Here is an 18,794-nt window from a genome sequence, read left to right on the forward strand (position 1 = left end):
ATGAGCAGCTGCTGTTGTTCCTTTGGTTTACATGGGACTATGGACTGGTGACCTTCTGCTCACAGCAGCCCTCCACTCGTCAGTGCTACCCAGCTTCATTTGGGTGCAGTGGCAGCTGGAGAGGGGAGCTGCTCTGTGCAGCAGCATGGGCAAGACCAGCTTGCTGCCTCTGTGTTTCCTCCAAATCCATCTTGAAGCTCCAAACCAGATATTGCCCAGTGAGCCTGAGCAGCTGGAGCACGTTTAGAGGCTGGATGGAGTGCCCAGCTCTTCACCCTGGCCGTAGCTCCCACTCTTCCCCCATGAGCAGTGGGAGTCTCTGTACTCATCTTCCGAGTACAGAGCAGTAGATGTGCATGGAGCAGAAATCCTGGAAAAACACCAAGCTGTCTCTGCTCCTTCTCCCCCCAAGGGGCTTTCACCCTGGAGCAGCAGGGAAGGCACGTGTCCTCACTGGTGTGGTCACCCCTTAGCCTGGAGGGTGGTGAGGGTGAGAGCAGAGCCTGCTCTGCTCAACTGTACCAGCACAGGACGTGGGCCCTAGCCACAGGTTTGGCGTTGAGCTGGTGCTTTGGGAGCAGGCACAGTGCCAGTGAGCAGGGGCTGGTGGATGGTGAGCACCTTTTGTGCCAGGATGAGGTACAAACAGCGAGGCTTCTTGGGAGGGCCTTGGGATAGAATGAGTGACCAACATGGATGTGAGCATGTGGGGCCACCTTGCTGCAGCCAGGGGCCTTGGCTTTTGCCAGGACACAGGAGATGCCTGAGGCCCTGAGGGACAGTAGGGCACTGTGCTATGAGCCCTTCCCTCTTTTCCAGTCTTCCTTCCCAAGGAACGCAGTGCCTCATAGCAAGGCCAGCTCCTGCCCTGCCACCCCCATTGCCACCAACTCCTCTCTGCTGCACTCATGCTGAGGAGGGAGGCTGCAAAGGTCTGCATCAGGTGCCTACTGAGTCCTGGACTGCCCTCTGTGACTTAAACGCTTCCTCAAGACATCTTACTAACAGAATTCATGCTCTCCTTTGTATGGTCTGGAGCCATGCCCCGTGGCTGCCCTGGCAGGTCCTAGGCTGTCACCTCCCCATGGAGCAGGGGCATGTGGCTGCAGGGGCCTAGGGCCTTGCTCTCCACACCTGCATCCACTCTATGCTGGTGCCCAGGCTGGCACAGGGCATGGAGAGGAGTGGGAAGACCATGCTGCTGGAGCCAGCAGCTGTCCCAGGGGAAGCAGCAGCACAAACTGCTAGAGAAGTAACCTTTTACTTGGTTCTGGGGGACAGACAGTGCTTACAGCCTGCATTTTGCTGCCCTGATGTCCCATGATAAGCGGGTCTGAGGACCTCCTGCTTACATCATGTCGTGTTCTTCCCAATGCTCCTCCATTCCCTCTGGGAGCACAGCTCTGAGGTGGGACAGCATACCACCCAAACAGACTATGCAGGTCTCACTTCAGTCTGGGCTTGGTACGCTGCATCTGCAGAGGTGTGTGTGTGTGTGTGTGCTGAGACAGAGTGAGAACAAAAACACAGAAGGTTTTGCAGAGCCTGGGCTTGGAGGAGAGGACATCCACCCTTCCATGCATATGGTGCCATGAAGGGGGGTCTTGTCCACTCACTTCAGACCCAGCTTTCTCTCTGGTGCAAGTTCTCCAGTGAGAGAGCATCCCTACACTGCAGTCTTGGCTGTCGCTGTTCCATCTCCCTAAGAGGCACCATCAGCAGCTGCACCCTCTGAGAAGCTCATCCCTAAAAGGCAGCCATCAGCCATTTGACACCACAAAAGGGCTGCCCTTTCCCAGCAGGAAAGAGGTAACTAGTCTGTGGCATTCCAAAAGTGAAACCTCAGTACAGCCCAAAGAAAGACATGCCCATGCTTATGGTAGTGCAGCAAGTGTAACTCCTGCCCAGTGCAAGCTCCCCAAAGACTCTGTGCCACCTGCTTGGCATCAATTCAACATGCAGACACCCAGAGGCCCTGGTGTAACCCCTTGGATGTGGAAAGTGTTTTCTTAGAGGAAAACACTTCCACTAATATGTTGCACCCAGGGAAATGCTGGCTCATCTGGGTTCAAGGAAAACACACTGAACTCCTGCTCATGGCAGGCTGGGCCCAACAGACTGCAGACCCCCCTCTGGGATGACCATACCCTGGAGACAGCAGCACACCCATGTCCTCAGCCACCAGTCCAGACACAATCTTTGACAGCCCTTTGAAGCTCAAGGAGCTTCTGTGGTGGGGAGAAGAGCTGAGCCTCCAGCCATGGCAGTGCACAGATGACACGAGCCCAGGATAGACCAGGCCAGATGGGCCCAGGACCTGGCTTGGAAGGAAAGCAAGACAGCGGGGACAGTGACTGGACGGCTGTGAGAGCAGTCATTTGGAAAGGTGACAGCTGCCATGCCAGACACCCCTCGCCGAGGGGAACCACCGGGGAAGGGGGCACGTCCCTGCCTCACTGTTAACCCCGCGGGCGATGGCTGCAGCGGCCTGCTGCAGGGACAAACAGGACAATCAGTCCCGGGACAAACAGGCGGCAGCGGCACGACCAGCGCGGTGGCCTGCGCACAGCGGCCGTGCCCGTGCTGTGCAGAGCGGCCTGAAGCATCCCCACGCACGGCAGCGGCCCCGCTGGGACACACCGGCTGCAGGGGACGCCCCCGGCCAGGAACGCATGGCCCGAGCCCCGCGCGGAGCAGCCTCAGCAGCCGGCACCGTACGGGGGCCGGTGGGGGAAGGCTGGCGGAGCTCCCAAGGCGACCCGAGGCCCCCGGCGCGGGGCCCCGACCGCCCCGGTCTCAACCCTCCCTCGGGAGCTCCGGGGCCGCTGCCTGCGGGGAGCGGAGGGGGAAGCAGCCGGGAGCTGCGGGATGCCGGGCAGGACGCGCGGCGCCGGGGCACCGCCCGCCAACCCGCCCCTTCGGGCGGAGCCGAACGAAGAACGGAGCAGGCTACGACCGCGGAACGGGCGTTTATTGGGGAGCGGCGGGGCCGCGGCAGCTACACCTTGGTGCCCCCCGAAGGCACCTCGGAGCGCTGAGTCTGGCCGCTGAGCGTGGAGGAGGCGGCGGCGGGCGGGCGGCGCGCCCCGCGCAGCCCCAGCAGCAGGCGGCACTGGGCGCGGAACCGCCCGTCGATGAAGGCGTAGAGCAGCGGGTTGAGGCAGCTGTTGAGGTAGGCGAGGCAGGTAGCGTAGGGGTGCAGGCGGGAGATGAGGCCGAGCAGCGCGCACGGCAGCTCCAGCAGCCCGGCGGCGGCCAGCACGAAGAGGCTCTTGAGCAGGTGGAAGGGCAGCCAGCAGCCGGCGAAGACGGCCACCAGCGCGGCGATGAGCCGCAGCAGCCGCCGCCGCGCCGCCGCCTCGGCGCGGCGCGGGCGCAGGTGGCGGCGAACGGCGGCGCCCACGCAGCAGTAGCAGACGGCCATCAGCAGCAGCGGCGCCGCGAAGCCCAGCGCCGTGGTGCCCAGGCTGAGCGCCGCCGCCGCCCGCGCCGCGCCGCCCAGCTCCAGGTCGCAGAGCGTGCGGTTGCGCGGCCCGCGCCGCGCCTCGCGCAGCAGCAGCGCGGGGAGCGCCGCCGCCGCCGCCGCCGCCCAGAGCGCCGCCAGCGGGCCCAGCGCGGCGGCGGGGCGGCGCGGGGCGGCGCGGGGCGGCGGCGCGGCGCGGGCCACGGCGCGGTAGCGCTCGGCGCTGAGGCCGCCCAGGCAGAAGGCGGAGGCGAACATGTTGAGCAGCACCAGGTAGCTGCTGAGCTTGCAGAGCGCCGCGCCGAAGGGCCAGTGGAAGCGCAGCGCCGTGTAGGCGGCCCAGAGCGGCAGCGTCACCACGAAGGCCAGGTCGGCCAGCGCCAGGTTCCCGATGTAGGCGTCGGCGGAGCGGCGCTTGGCCCGCGGGCCGCGCCACACCGTCAGCAGCACCAGCCCGTTGCCGGACAGCCCCAGCACGAAGACCAACGTGTAGAGCACGGGCAGCAGCGAGAAGGACGCCTCCCAGTCCGCCTGCCACTCGCACGCCTGCCCCGTCTCGTTGCCCTCCTCCTCCCCGTAGTAGTAGTCCGCTTCCTCGCCCGCGTACTCCATGGTGCCGCGCTGCCCCCGCGCCCCGCCGCGCTCCTATAAGGGGCCGCCGCGCACCGCCCCGGACCGCCCCCCGCGACCCCGCACCGGGCGGCCCCGCCGCGACCCCCGCCCCCCGGAGGCGCCGGGACCCCCGCCCCAACCCCGCCCCGCCCCGGAGCTGCTCCGCGCCCCGGCAGAGCGTCGCTCGCAGCCCCCTCCGCAGGGCGGGGCGGGGCGGAGCAGGGGCAGGAGCAGTTTGCTGGCCGGAGCCCCCACTGGCTGGAGGGGGCCGAGGGCGGTGGGAGAGGAAAGGCACGGGTGGGAAAATAATGCTGTAAATTCCGTGATGCCTCTTGGAATGACCTACGTGGGTGTCACCAGCACACCCCAAATCCCTGCCAGCCTTCAAAGGTGAGCATGTGCCATACGCTGTGGCAGAGCCGGGTGCCGGAGCCAAGTGCCAGCAGGGACCTGTAAGCCAGGCTAGAAACGTGCAGGATGAGCAGGGAGGGCAGAAAGTGAATGCTGCAAGAGCTTCATGGTGAGCGCAGCAGGAAAATGGAGCAGTGCTCAGCATAGGGAGCCTGTGGGGGTCCCTACTCTGGGCGTGTTGGCACCCCATCCTTGCACAAAACAATTCCATTGCACTTGTTGGTGATGCCAAGCCAGAGCACAGCCTTGGATAAGTAGGACTAGCAGGTCTAGGGGAAGAAGATGAAGCAAGCCCAAGAGCATCCTGACCTTGTGAAACACCATCCCTCACCTCCCCATCGGTAACTCATGCCTTCCTCCAGCATTTCTCACACAAAAAAGTGGGAGAGAGGTGGAGGGGTGTCCCAGGAGACCTGGACATTTACTGTCGTTTCTCAATGGCAGAACTGAGTTTGTTTTATCTGTCCTGGCCAGTGTTGTGTGACAGTTGTCGGGCCCTCATTCCCAGATGATAAGGAGAGTGGCTACTTCCTGCAAAACAGACTGCATGCATAGTGTCCGGGAGGAGAACGTGCCTGTACTGGAGCAAGTGAAGGAGCTCTTAGCACGGGTTGTTTCAGGTGAGGGGGAAGGATGGGATGACACTATGGCTGAGTGGGACTTTGTTATTCTTGAAGTCATGGCTTGGCTAGCTGGATGTGTTGGATCAGTCCCTGTCAGCAACATTCAGTGGCAGCAGAGCCCCTTTGTCAGGTGTTTACACATTCCCCAGTAGGACTGGGCCTGCTGCACCCATGGAGCATCCTCATACCCCCCAGCTGGGCTCAGGGTTGGGAACAGGCAGGATTGTAGGCAGGATTGTAGGCAGGAGCCCTGGAGCCAGCAGCATCTGCAAAGTCTCCGGAAGCAAAATTCTCTGTCCGCTGGGCTGGTTTCCTGCTGATCCCAGTCTCTGTATTTCGTGTCTGTTTTTTTTCTTTTTTCCTTTTCTCAGACATGCCATAAAGACGTCCTTGTTCGAGGAGAGCCTTGCAGAAGACACTTCCTCTGTGTTGGTCCTGAGGGTGGCATGTGGCCAGCTGCAGCTCTGCCAGGAGCAGGGAGGGAGCGCTAGGCTGTGGTGGGCTGTTTGCTTGCAGCAGAGGTTTTTCCCCTCACTGGGATAGAGGACGTTCCTGTTCCCTGGCTGTTTGTTACTGCAGCATATCAAAGCAAGTTCAGCATGTGGAGTCTGATGCTTCACTGGCCAGTGGTTTTTGACAGGGTGAGACTCTGCAGCTAGGTCAGCCAAAGCTTCTCCTGAGTCACCACTGTACATCTCCACTGTTTCTTCCACTGCAACAGGGCTCCTTGTAGGGGCTGCATCCCTCAGAGTGGCCGAGGCCTGTGGCCACAGTGGGAAGTGAACAAACTGAACTCTGAATCAAGATCAGTAAGTACCTGGCAGCCAGGAATCATGTCTCCCAGGGCAGCAGGGCCTTTCTCTGTCTCCCCCATTCTCTGACCAACACCATAAAGCCTTCCTTCCACCTCAGCTACCCTGCTGTGCTAAACCTGGCATCCCAGGGGACTTCAGGGCAAGCAGGAAGGGTGCCCCACACCTGCTGCAGCTTGTAGTAATGCAGTGTTGTCTGCGTTGGGACACGGCCAGGGAGATGAAGATGTTAGATGAAGACGTTCTTCACTGAGAGGATGGTTGGGCAACAGCACAGACTCCCCAGGGCAGCAGTCACAGCCCTGAGCCGGCCGGGGTTCAAGAAGCATTTGGACAACACTGTCAGATACACAGTCTGATTGTTGGGTGGTCCTGTGTGGAGCCAGGAGTTGGACTTGATGATCCCCTGTGGGTCCCTTCCAACTTGGGATGTTCCATGAGTCTTTGATTCTATGGTTCTATGCCTTGGTGCCAGCGAGGAAGTCGTGGGGCTGTGCTGCACGTGCAGCCAGGAAAGCCTCCCTGAGCTCACCTGGCTATGGGGTGATGAGATGTATCCTAGGTGAAGATGGAAATGTCTTTGGTCACCACCTGGATCTGTGCTGGGAACAGGGAAGGTTGTTCTCTGAGGAGGGGTTGTTTCACACCACTGCAGCCCCCCTGCCTAGGACAGTGCTGCTTTGTGTCCAGGCCCCGATGCTCTCTCTTGCCCATGAGAAGTAGGCGGGTGCTGGGTTCCCATTCCTCCCATGGCTGTGGGGTCAGGAGCAGGCTGTCTCCCAGCAGAGCTGCACTGTGCTCCTCTCAGAGGTGTGGGGCATCTGGCTTCTCAGTTGTGGCAAAACGATGCCCTGGACACCATCCCCCTCCTCAGCTGGGTGCAGGTGAGGTCCCAGAGCTGGGATCTGAGGCACACCATGGGGCCAGGCTGGGCTATGGGGCTTCCCCTCACCTGGAGGAGTGGGGCAGGGCCCATCCCTCCTGCAGCAGCTGGGAGCCAGGGCTTGTTGGGGCAGCAGGGCTCTGCCTGCAGCAGTGCTGTGTGGTGCTGCGCATGGTGTCAGGAACTGGTGTCAGGAACTTGGAGCAGTTTTTCTGAGAGTGGTGAAATGCTTGGGATAAACCTGTAGTGGGAGCTTTTACAAAAGTCCCAGACTGAACTTCAGCTGAGTTCTGAACAGAAAAAGATATCCTGCTTTTCTTTCTCTTCCATTGTCCACTCTGTGAGATAGCTGAAATACTGTGAGGAAGTTTATTAGGCTGCTTTCAGAGCAGCCAGTCTGTGAGGGCCACAACATCTCATGACTTTCCTTCTGACCCCAGGCAGTTGAATGGGATGTAGAGGCAGCCAGGTGGAGAGGACCACACTCAAACTTCAGCTCCACACTGTTGGGGTTCCTCCAGGACAATCCCTTCCTGGCCACCCTCTCCTGGTTTTGGCTGGGGTAGAGTTATTTTTTCTCCTAGTAGTTTGGATGGTGCTGTGATTTGGATTGGGAAACCCTGGCCGGTGAGGAGGCCGGGGTTGCACAAGAAGCTGTGAGGGGATGCAGCCAGAACAGCTGACCCCCAACTGCCCAAAGGGATATCACATACCATGTGATGACACGTGGAACAATAAAACTGGGGAGGGGGGCTGCTGCTCAGTGATAGGCTGGGCATCAGTCAGCTGGTGGTGAGCAATTATGCTGTGCATCACTTGTTTTGTATTTCGGTTTTGTTATTTCCCTTCCCTTCCCTTCCCTTCCCTTCCCTTCCCTTCCCTTCCCTTCCCTTCCCTTCCCTTCCCTTCCCTTCCCTTCCCTTCCCTTCCCTTCCCTTCCCTTCCCTTCCCTTCCCTTCCCTTCCCTTCCCTTCCCTTCCCTTCCCTTCCCTTCCCTTCCCTTCCCTTCCCTTCCCTTCCCTTCCCTTCCCTTCCCTTCCCTTCCCTTCCCTTCCCTTCCCTTCCCTTCCCTTCCCTTCCCTTCCCTTCCCTTCCCTTCCCTTCCCTTCCCTTCCCTTCCCTTCCCTTCCCTTCCCTTCCCTTCCCTTCCCTTCCCTTCCCTTCCCTTCCCTTCCCTTCCCTTCCCTCCCCTCCCCTCCCCTCCCCTCCCCTCCCCTCCCCTCCCCTCCCCTCCCCTCCCCTCCCCTCCCCTCCCCTCCCCTCCCCTCCCCTCCCCTTTCTTTTCTTTCTTTCTCTTTCTTTCTCTTTCTTTCTTTCTTTCTTTCTTTCTTTCTTTCTTTCTTTCTTTCTTTCTTTCTTTCTTTCTTTCTTTCTTTCTTTCTTTCTTTCTTTCTTTCTTTCTTTCTTTCTCTCTCTTCTTTCTTTCTTTCTCTCTTTCTTTCTTTCTTTCTTTCTTTCTTTCTTTCTTTCTTTCTTTCTTTCTTTCTTTCTTTCTCTCTCTGTCTCTTTCTTTCTCTCTCTCTTTCTCTTTCTCTCTCTCTCTCTCTCTTTCTTTCTCTCTCTTCCTTCCTCCCTCCCTTTCTTCCCTTTCTTCCCTTTCTTCCTTTTCTTTCTTTTCTTCCGTTTCTTCCTTTTCTTTCCCCCTCTTCCTTTTCCCTTTGATTAAATTATCAATTTTCCTTATCTCAACTGATGAGCCTTTTTTTTTCTTTGCAGCATACTTTCTTCTCCCCCTCTTCTTCTGAGAACAGGTAGTGAGAGAGTGGTCGTGGTGGAGTTTAGTTGCCCAACAGGGTAAAACCATCACAGAGGCCAACACTGTAACATGACACTGAAGTCTCAAGGAGAGACCAGGGTGTTCTCTGGCCAGATGGACCTATGGGAGCTGGAGAGTTGCAGCAGAGGCTGCATGGCTCAGGGCTTCTGCAGGTCCAGATGTGCAGGCACTGGGAATTGCCCTCTGTCCAAGCTCCTTCACAGATGGGTTGGCATGATGGACCTTGCAAGACTCCTCATGTCCAAGCAGGCTGGCAGGGGTCTGCATACACACAAGTAACCCTGTCCTCTTTGTGCCTCAGTCTCCCCATGTTATCAAAGAGGACAGCCAGGCACTGCATACCAATCCCCTTGCAACATGTACTTCCAGAGCTCTTCACAACTGCCTGTACATGAAGCTCCTACCCAAACAGCACTTGCCTCTTCAGCAAGATGTATGCAATAGCTAGACATGACTTGTAAAGTGTTGTTAGCTCCCTAGGTTGTCTTAGACACTGTGGGAGCCCAGCGCCATCAGTTCCCAGGCTGCAAACCCAGTCTGATCTATGGGCTTTCCATCACAACCAGCAGGCCAGCAAATAGACTATTCAACAGATACTTTGTTGGCTGATTTCTGGACTGCAGAAATCTGAGGTGTGAACATGTGTGGATGAGCCTGTCCATGCAGCTACTGCAGGATGTCATCTGTTGTGGTTTAAACCCGGCAGGCAGCTCAGCACCATAGAGCTGCTTACTCACTATTCCCAAGTGGGATGGGAGACAAAATTGGAAAGGTAAAAGGGCAAGAACTTGTGGGTTGAGATAAGGACAGTTTAATAAGTAAAGCAAAAGCTATGCACACAGGCAGAGTGAAACAAGGAATTCATTCACTACTTCCCATTGTCTTGCGGATGTTCAGCCACTTCCAGGAAAGCAGGGCTCATCAGGTGTAATGGTTTCTTGGAAAGACAAACATCATTCTGAATATCGTCCCTTCCTTCTTCTTTACCCCAGCTTTTCTGGTTCATCATGACATCATATGGTATAGAATATCCTTTTGGGCAGTTGTAGTCAGCTGTGCTGGTTGTGTTCCCTCCCAGCTTCTTGTGCGACCCCGGCCTCCTCACCGGTAGGGTGGTATGAGAAGCCGAACAGTCCTTGGCTTAGCGTAAGCACTACTGAGCAACAGCTAAAACACTGGTGTATTATCAACACTATTTTCATCCTAAATCCAGAACACGGCATCATACCAGCTACTATGAAGAAAATTAACTCTATACTAGCCAAAACCAGGACATCTTCCATTCACAGTGATGCACCCAGCACCGTCTTAAGATTGTCCAGTCCCTGGGAATCCTGTTTGTACTGTGTGCTTTCCATTGAAAGGCTTTGTACATAAAGGCAGTCTGCCCTGTACCAGATAGGGTGCAAACTTCCAAACTTCCCAGTTATGCTTGCAATTTGCAGGTTTTCTTTCATTCCCTTTCTAGGGTCTTCCACAGTTACAAAGGCAAGTTAACAATAACTGGGTACTTAGATCTTGTTGTCTTCTGCCCCATACTACCCCTTGCTTATCTAAACATCTCTTAACATCCTCTAGGGAGGGGCACAGGTAATTCCTTCTCATCTTCACAACTCACAGAGGTGGATTGGAATGCCAGCCAGGCTAAATACTGTGTGACTGGCCCCCATATCTGTATGTGGGGACAGCCTGCTGCCCATCTAGTGGTCATGACTTGATTAACTGCAACCACAGGCTGTCCTGCCTCAGGCCAGCCAACCTGCTCTGGACAATGGAGTGACAGCAGGCACGGCAGTCTGGGAAGGAGCCAAGCCCCATCTAATGGAGCAGGGACCTCCCCTCCCACAGGCTGCCGTCAACCATGATCAGAGCAGAAAACCCCATCTACATGCTCTGGAACCTGTCAGGCTGTGAGGTCCTCTAGGACGGTGTCCCTGACAATGACAACATCCCTGTGCTGCAGTGACTCTGTGATGCTGTGTGTCCTGATACAGTACTTCTGTTACTTGCCCTGGCTACATTCATTCTCCTTTTTTCCACAAGGTCTGCTGGGATCCCTGGGCTTTGGCACCATCTCCCCCAGAACATCCTTAAACTTCACCACCGCACTTCCCTTCACCATGGAATCTCTTGTCTGCAATGCCCCAATGCACCAGGCAGTTTCATTTCATGCTTTTCCTTCACAGCAGGGCTTCACGCAAGACCAGGGTGATGAAGGGAGGAGAAGGGAGAGCAGTGTTATTTTTCGCACTTTGTACCCTGCATCTCCTTACTGCTCAGCACTCAGTGCTGGTTTCCCAGGCTGCCTCTGCCCAGGGGTGCCAGGTCACAGTGCTAAATGCTCTGGAGGAGGACTTACCTTCCACCCTGCACCTGAAATCAGCCTGTCTAGTTTGTGTTCTAATGGATGGCCTGGGAAAACAAACCAAAACTCAGAAGGCGACAGCAAGAAGAAAAGACCACTTTGTAGAGAGGGATCATTATCTTGGTCCAACACCTTCTTCAGCTATTTAGAGGAGCAAAGAAAACCAATGTCCTTGACAGATGAGTTAGAAGCATCTTCCCTTTGCCCCATCCTGCTTGTGTTGAAGGCATGGCCAAGACAATGCTTCACACAGGAAGAATGGGGACTGGGTGAGTGACCAGGGGCTGGAGCAGATGGGGAGCCAAGGTCAGGCAGGAAACAAGTTCCTGGAAGATGTTGTTTACATATAAAGCATTGTGCCAAGGCATGTCAGGCTCAGCTCATCATGGATCAGCTGGCCCAGCCACAGGCCTGACCCTGGCAGGAAGCAGTCATGGGAAGCAGTCACGCTTGTCCCAAGCCCCGTTGTGGTGGGGGAAAGATGCCAAAGGAGAGTGGTTCCTGCTGGGGTAGGGACCTGCTTGTGTGGCCTCAGAGAATTATGATGTGGTGTTTCCTTGCTTTATAAATGTTATTGTGTAAGTCCACAGGGCCACCAGTTACAATAAGATGAGTTCAAATTACCTGGTTGCAGTACAGCCTGGCTAAGGTGATAGGCTGTAGAAATGGGCAGCAGAGAGTGTGTGCTGAGAAACAGAGGTTGCCTATGCAAAGTGTAGGGGGAACCTTCAGGGTGGTCAATGCAGCACACTGAGCCCTGCACTCATCTCAAACATTGATCTCCTGGATGTGCCTAAGAAATCCCATAGAGGTCCAACCTGGAAACGTCCTTGTCAAATGTCCTGCTGGGGACAGCTGAGGGTGCCTTGCCTGCATCATATGAGGACACAAGAGGTTCAGGATGTTAGTAATAGAAGAAGAAATAATACAATATTGTTTAGTATGTTACATTTGCGATGTACTGTTCCGAGGCTGCGCTTGGAAGATACAAAATATATGTGCAAGGGTAACATGAGAATGCACCAATTCATGATGAGGAGAAAGGAGGATTAAAAGAATGCTCAATTTGCAAGACATCTAGATAACTGGGGCTTCTTGGACTCTGGGAACTGGGTCAAACCAACCTTGCGGTTTGGACTGAGACCAAGGGCTCAGAGAGCATGCGTGAGAAGGAAAGGTTAAAAAGTTCAACTCTGATGAAGACATCTTACTTCATCCCGACGACCACCCGGACGACCACCAGAGAGTAATACGCAAGCGCAGAAGGACTGATAAGATAATTAGCATACGAAGCGAGGCTAGGCGGAGCTAGGAAATGAATATGCATAGATGAGTTGTGAAACCTAATGCATATGTAGTATCTTAGGAGATAAAAGAGAACTAAGAGAACAAATCAGACAAAGTTAGATTTGGGCAGGCATGCCCCTAACTTCCGGCACCTAATAAAGCACCTTCATATAATCACTTTGTGGATTATGTGTCTTCATGAACGCTAACAAGGAGTTTGGGAGTTGCTCCTGCAATTTTTTTTTTTTTTTTTTTTTTAGGCATCTGGCTAGAGTATGGGAGGACTGGGCTGGCTGGCACTTGGCATGCTGCATCCTGGCTTTCTGATCAGGATGTTATCAGTTGTCAAAGGCTGGGCAGGTGAGTGCTACTCTTACCTTACTCTTACTTGCTCCAAAGGGAAACTAATTCCTAAGCAACTGAAATGGCAGCAGGTTGAAAAAAGATTTTCAAGCCAGGAAATCCAACTAAAAGGACTTTGGGAGGTGAGAGAAAAAAAAAAAAAAGCAAAAAAGCACCACATCATTTTATTTCACACGCTTTGGCACAATATCTCCAGCAAACAAGACTGCCATCTGGGACAGCAGAAGCTCGTTTGTCCTGATCCTGATGTGCTGGCATTTATTTTTTTATTACTTTATTTTATTTATTTATTTATTTATTTTTGTAGCGGTGGATAATTCTGGTGTCCCCCTAGTGGTTCTAAAATTCAGTATTCTGACCAGTGCAGTGTCTGTAGCCCAGCTGATTTCCAACAGTGGCAGACAAATCACATATACTGTGAGGCACATATTTCCTCCCAGTGGTCCACATTTCAGTCTCAGGTTGGACTCATTCAGGAAGAAGGCCGAATACTGTAACCTCCCTATGAGCTTTCTGCCTAAATCATGTTTGCCTGTCTTCTCCATTTCTCTTTCAAAAGTATTCTTCATTTTCTTGGTCCTTTTTGAACTGCCAACCAGCCACCTAGACAACCAGCCAGTGCGGCAGGATTTTGTCACTGGTGTGTGGAAAAGCATCCACAGGAAGTGTCACTTTCTGTCTCCTCCCTCCACAGATTTCTTCTGGTGCTGTTTTTTTCAGCAGCAGCTGTACCTCCAACGAGCTTTTCATAGAGGCTCTTCAGTCTTTCTCTTTCCTTGAGATTGTTGTTTTACAATAGACTGAAGATGCATGAGCAGTTTTTTCTTCCCTTTATAATATCCTTGAATTTTTATCTGGACTATTTTGCCAGAAGTGAGACGTAAACAGCCTAATCTACCTATAAAATGGTATATCTCAGTCTCACACACTCTTGGCCCTGGGGCATTGTCAGCTTTATCCACCTATCTACTAAGGAGAGCAGTCCTGTTAGAAACTAGGAGGAGAAGGAGCCCTTGGGCAAGCCTGAGTGCTGCAGATCCAGCCAGGGCAATACCAGAGAAGAAACAGTGAAGGTACTGTTTCACTGCTGATAGGCAAAGCAGAAGAAATGATGTCTTACTTTCCCAGGGCTGCTCTGATTCTCCAGGGCAGATTCTGTTACAGAGACAGGTTTGTCAGCTTCATAAACAAATATACAGGCAGTACAGTTAAAATCTGGGGGCAATTACCTGCAAATATCATGAGAACAGTTTACAAATCATAAGAACAAAAGCTAAATGGTATTAATTTTGTTCTTGGTTTATAAGCCAGCAATTGTCTACAGGTGCAAGGCTTTTTTCAAGCATATAGAGAAAATTTCTCTGAAGGAAAAGTGAGTACTGAGAGTCTTAAATGTCCCCAGGGTTTGAGGAAAAAAAGACATCAGATACTGTATTATCTGCCTACCAAAGTTGGTATTGCTCAATTTTTTGAAGGTATCTGACAGGGCTGGGGTTCTCTGTTTTGGTCTGAACAGATTACTTGTCATACAAAGTTCCCACAGAACAAAATTCACCTTTTTCATGCTTGGCCATGAGAGGATTCCAAATCTGCCTGGCCAGTGCTAGGCAAATGCTGGAAGATAACTCTTATCAGAGGCTCTGGAAAGCAAGACTCTGAGCAAAGCAAGCAGCAGTTTCTTAGCTGGATAGGAACTGTGCTGGGTCCCAACACAACGCTGATACTGCCAGTAGCTACCTGAGCACTGAACAATCCTGGGACTTTTTTTTTTATTTTCTTTTGATTACCGTGCTGGCTGTGCTGTATTGTAATCTACTGCTGGAGATTCATGTGGGAGTCCCTCACCCTGCTGAGGTGAGAGCCAATCCTCTGTTCACCAGAGCTTGCAGTGGAGATTGCAGCTATCTGGTGACTGCTGCTCTTGTAGCTACTGTTCTGGATGCAGGAGCTGAGGAGCGTCTTGGTTTTGGCTGCATGGAGGATTTCCAATAGGGGGCACCCAGGGCTCTGTGATACTGCTTTTTTTTTTTTTTTTTTCCTCCAGTAGAATGCTCAGACCAGTCAGTCAGAAACTTTGGCCCATCCTTCCCACATTTGCTAAGCCATGATTCTGAAACAGTGATTGATCAACTTCTACATGAAACTTCTATACTGCCTCTTTGTTTACCCAGCAAACTAATAGCAGAACATTTAGGATTCCTCCTGGGAACATGGCAAATGTAAACAATATGCAGCAGACTTTAATTCTAGCTGCTGTGGGACCTACAGGAGCAAGCAGGGTCTGGAAGGTGATAATGCTTTGCAGACCGTTAGGACCCACATGACAAGGCCACACCTTGCAGGAGCAAACCACATGGAGAAGCTTTGGGGATATCTTCAGTGCAACAGTGAAAGGAGCCTGGTGAGCTGGGCAGATTGGCATTGTCTGATCTTCTCTGCAGTAGGGCTGCACTTGGCTGCAGGATATCCTGGAGAGCAGGACAGAAGGTCCAGCAGCAGCACTGAGGAATGGACTGGAGCTGGAGGAAATGGCTGTCAAGCCCATGTAGCCACACTCAAGTGAATACTCTTGTCCAGTGGCCTGGGGAAAAAGGGAGTTCCCCTGGCACACACTGTCAATTTTCAGAAGCACATCAAAATCGTACACATTTTTTACTGGGGTTTCAAATGCAAGTCTGAAGGAAGACACTTTCACACTTTCTGTGGTGCCTTTCTCCACTGTGGTGCCTTTCTCCACCACAGCCAGCAGATGTGTCTCTCCCTAGGTCAGGAGGGGCAGATGGGGTGGCACACTAATGAGGGAAGGGGAGTACGAGGCTGCAGGACGTTCCGGGGGCCTCCTTTGTCTTGGCAAGCAACTGTGGTGAAGACTAGGACACTGATGCAAAGGGAATGAGAGGATTCTCATTGTTTCAGCGCTCTCTTGAGGCATAAAACTCCAGCAAGAACACTACTCCAGACTGCCTTCCCCTTTGGTGTAAGCTTCCAGCACCTGGCTGGGGAAATATTTTGCCTTTTACACAGCGCTGCTGGCTAGCCCAACCCTGCAGCTGGGCTTGTTAGACGGCCCACATCCCCGCTCGGGGACAGGGCATCCTATGGGAGAGATGTTGCCGGGGCTTCTTTTTGCCCTGAAGGTGAAGTAGTTCTGGAATGTTTTCCTGCTGCTGGTGCCCAGTCCTCGTCCTCGCACTGTATGCCGCTGTTTCTGTCTGCTTGTCTCTAGTCCCTGGTGCTTTATTTTCACCAGAAAGGCAGCCTAATGCTGTTTCAGCAGACACTGGGACAAAACGTGTGGTGGAAGGTGTGGCTTCAACCTGAGGGTGAGTGCTGTGGGACAGTGGGGACAAGCCTGGGCACCAAGCAGTCATAGGCTGCAGCTGCTTCCATTGTTTTCAGTTGCCTCCCTGCCAGTGGTTTCGCAGTGGGTGTGTGATGCCATGATGAGACAGGCTGCTGCGGTGATTTGTGTGCCTACAGATGTCTTTGAAGCTGTTGCAGCATAGTGGGAAAGTTGGGTAGAATTGCAGGGATCTTCAAACGTACCTCTGTTTATTTGTCAGGACTTGGCAGAAAACTTGAAGAATTGTATTTAAAAATTATTAACATATTTTGTTGTCCATAAACCAAACATATTTGGTCTTGTCAAGATTTGTGCTCTAACTTCAAGTTGCATTTAAGTTTATATTGAATAAGCTTTTTTCCTGTGCTGCAAAGATAACACTGGCTTTCCTGTAGCAATTGAACAAGAATCTTTTCTGGAGCTGAAAACAGAAACTTTTTTGTTTTTTCTTTTTCTTTTTTTTCCAGATTTTCCTAGCTTACTCCTGCCAGCATCCAAGGAGAATATAGATTCCATCAAGCACTGTAATGATATTACTTTCAGAGAGTGTATTCATTCCTATTTCTGGACAAATATGTTGGCATGATTTTCTTGAGTAATGCATATTTTTTTCTGAAATTGTTGTTTTCCTTGACAGGCTATGCTGCTGATGTTATATACCAATTTGAGTGAGCAGTCATGTGACCAGAGACACTGGAATTTGAGAAAGAGCTATAGTTACCTGTCCTTGTGTGATTAGTGTGTTCATAGTGATAGGGACTGTCCTTTGATTTTGCATTTGTGTAGACCCTGTGTGGGAGCCCATAGTTGGCATAATAGCAATGAATAGATCTGTGTGTGTATGTGTAAGGTAATGCTGTTCACTTGTAGTTTTGTGCAGAAATTAAAAGGCTCTGTTTTGAGGAAAGGGGTTAGAGCAGATGATCTTCAGAGGTCTCTTCCAACCTTATTAATTTAATGATTCACTTGCTCTGGAAGGTATCAGCTCTCTGTTTCTTCTCTTGCTGACTATTTACAGGGACCTTGGCCCTTTGTCCAATTGCTTCCTGAATATTCTGACAAGTGAGGTAAATAGTGAGGAGTGTGGCTGACTCCTCCAGCCACTCCAGCCCAGCACTGCTCCAGTCTAGGGTCCAGCCCGGTGTGCCCAGGATACTGTGGTCTCTACCCAGGCTGGGGACATGGCTGCTGCTTTTCCCTTGGCAGGTTCTTCTGGTAGCAAACCTGAGCACATATCCCAGTGTGCTGGGTCTGGCTGGGATGGTGTTAACGTTCCCTGCAGCAGCCCATACAGTGCTGTGATCTGCACTCGTAGCTAGAACAGCACTGGTATCACACCAGTGTTGTGTCTACTGCTGAGAAACACTGGCACAGGATCAGGACTCCCTCCAACCCACCCAGGAGCCAGCAGGCTGGGAGTGGGCAAGAGCTGGGGAGGGGACATCACCAGGGCCAAACCAACCAAAGGGACATTCCATACCATATGGTGTCACACTCAGCAAGAAAAGGGGGAAAAGGGGAAGGAGAGAGAGGGCTCTCGTTATGAAAATGTCGATCCTCCCAAACAACCGCTACGTGTATTGAGGCTCTGCTTCCTGGGACGTGGCTGAACATCGCTTATTGAAGGGAAGTAGAGAGTAATTACTTTTCTCTCTCTCTCTGTGCTTCTGCGCGGCCTTTGTTTTTTATTTCTTTCCCCCTCTTCCTTCTCCCTTTACATAAATTATCTTTTTCTCAACCTGTGAGTTGTTTTTATATTTTATTTTTTTTCCTTTTCAGTATACTTTCTTTTTCCCCTCTTCTTCTAAGGAAGGGTAGTAAGAGATTGGTTGTGATGGAGTTCAGCTGCCCAGCAAGGTAAAAACCGCCACACCCAGAGACACACAGATGCAAACAGAGACAGGATACTGACATGACTGATCACACAGGCTGCCCCAGCCAAGGGCTGCCTTCAACAGAACTTACCCATAGGACTCAACGTAAAACAGACACAGACAGCTAATAGCCCTTCCTTCTTTCTGGCTAGTAGAGACTGAAGTTCACTCGTGCAGGCACACAGAGAACTCTCTAGGTTTACTAACACACACACACATTCATGGATCCTCAAGTACCAGCACAGCCCCTCTTTCAGCCCTGTATCCCCACATGGATCCCAGGCCCCCTTACCCAGTTCATGGGTCACCAGCTAGTCCAGTCTGAAGTTCACAGGTCTCTTGAGTACTGGCACGGCCCCTCTGGCTGTCCAGTACACTGGAGTACCTGCATGGCTCTTCTGTCTTCTCCAAAGTTTTCCAACATATCTCATTTTGCCCTTTTGTGTCTCAGGAAATGGCAGAGCCCAAAGCACCAGTCCCATGCTGACAAACCCTCAGTCAGTTTGACTATCTAAAAAACCTTTGACTTGTTTCTTTTTTCCTCTTCTCATTTCAGAGTGTCCAAGTAACAAGGCTGGGACCATTCCATGTGCTTAACCGTAGAAACATAGATGGTTTGTGTTGGAAGGGACATTAAAGCTCATTTAATTTCAAACCCTTGCCAAGGGCAGGGACACCTTCCACTAGACCGTGTTGCTTAAAATCTCATCATTGAACACTTCCAGGGATGGGGCATCCAGAGCTTCTCTGGGCAACCTGATCCAGTGCCTCATCACATGAGAACCATCTTGCAGACAATGAGGCTTTTACTGCTCAGAGACCCATGTTTGCTGTGTCCAAGCTTGTTCACAACAACATGCTTATGTTGATATTCCTGGTAAGTAGAAAAATTTGCTTCCCTTTACAACATTTCTGGAGTGTACACTAATTGCTGCTTACAAGGGCCTGAGAAAAGCCTAGAATTCCTCCAAAAAGTCCTGA

The 18,794-nt window shown here is 52.4% G+C and overlaps 2 protein-coding genes across 2 annotated transcripts in view; one reads left to right on the top strand and one right to left on the bottom strand.

Annotated features, from left to right (window-relative positions):
* Window positions 1-2,749: 2,749 nt before the first annotated feature.
* On the bottom strand, window positions 2,750-4,204 carry LOC308179491 (apelin receptor A-like). Its single transcript, XM_080559732.1, has one exon. It carries the CDS (start codon window positions 4,073-4,075, stop codon window positions 2,999-3,001), a length of 1,077 nt encoding a protein of 358 aa, XP_080415858.1. The 5' UTR covers window positions 4,076-4,204; the 3' UTR covers window positions 2,750-2,998.
* Window positions 4,205-8,090: 3,886 nt separating this feature from the next.
* MAJIN (membrane anchored junction protein) overlaps window positions 8,091-18,794 on the top strand; it is a 121,273-nt gene continuing 110,569 nt past the window's right edge. Inside the window, exons 1-3 of the mRNA XM_080559625.1 lie at window positions 8,091-12,593; window positions 18,370-18,427; window positions 18,539-18,690. The gene's annotated coding sequence lies outside the window, so the exon portion shown is untranslated. The remainder of the gene's footprint in view (window positions 12,594-18,369; window positions 18,428-18,538; window positions 18,691-18,794) is intronic.

This window comes from Anser brachyrhynchus (assembly GCF_964034855.1).
Source record: "Anser brachyrhynchus genome assembly, chromosome: 17".
NCBI lineage: Eukaryota > Metazoa > Chordata > Aves > Anseriformes > Anatidae > Anser > Anser brachyrhynchus.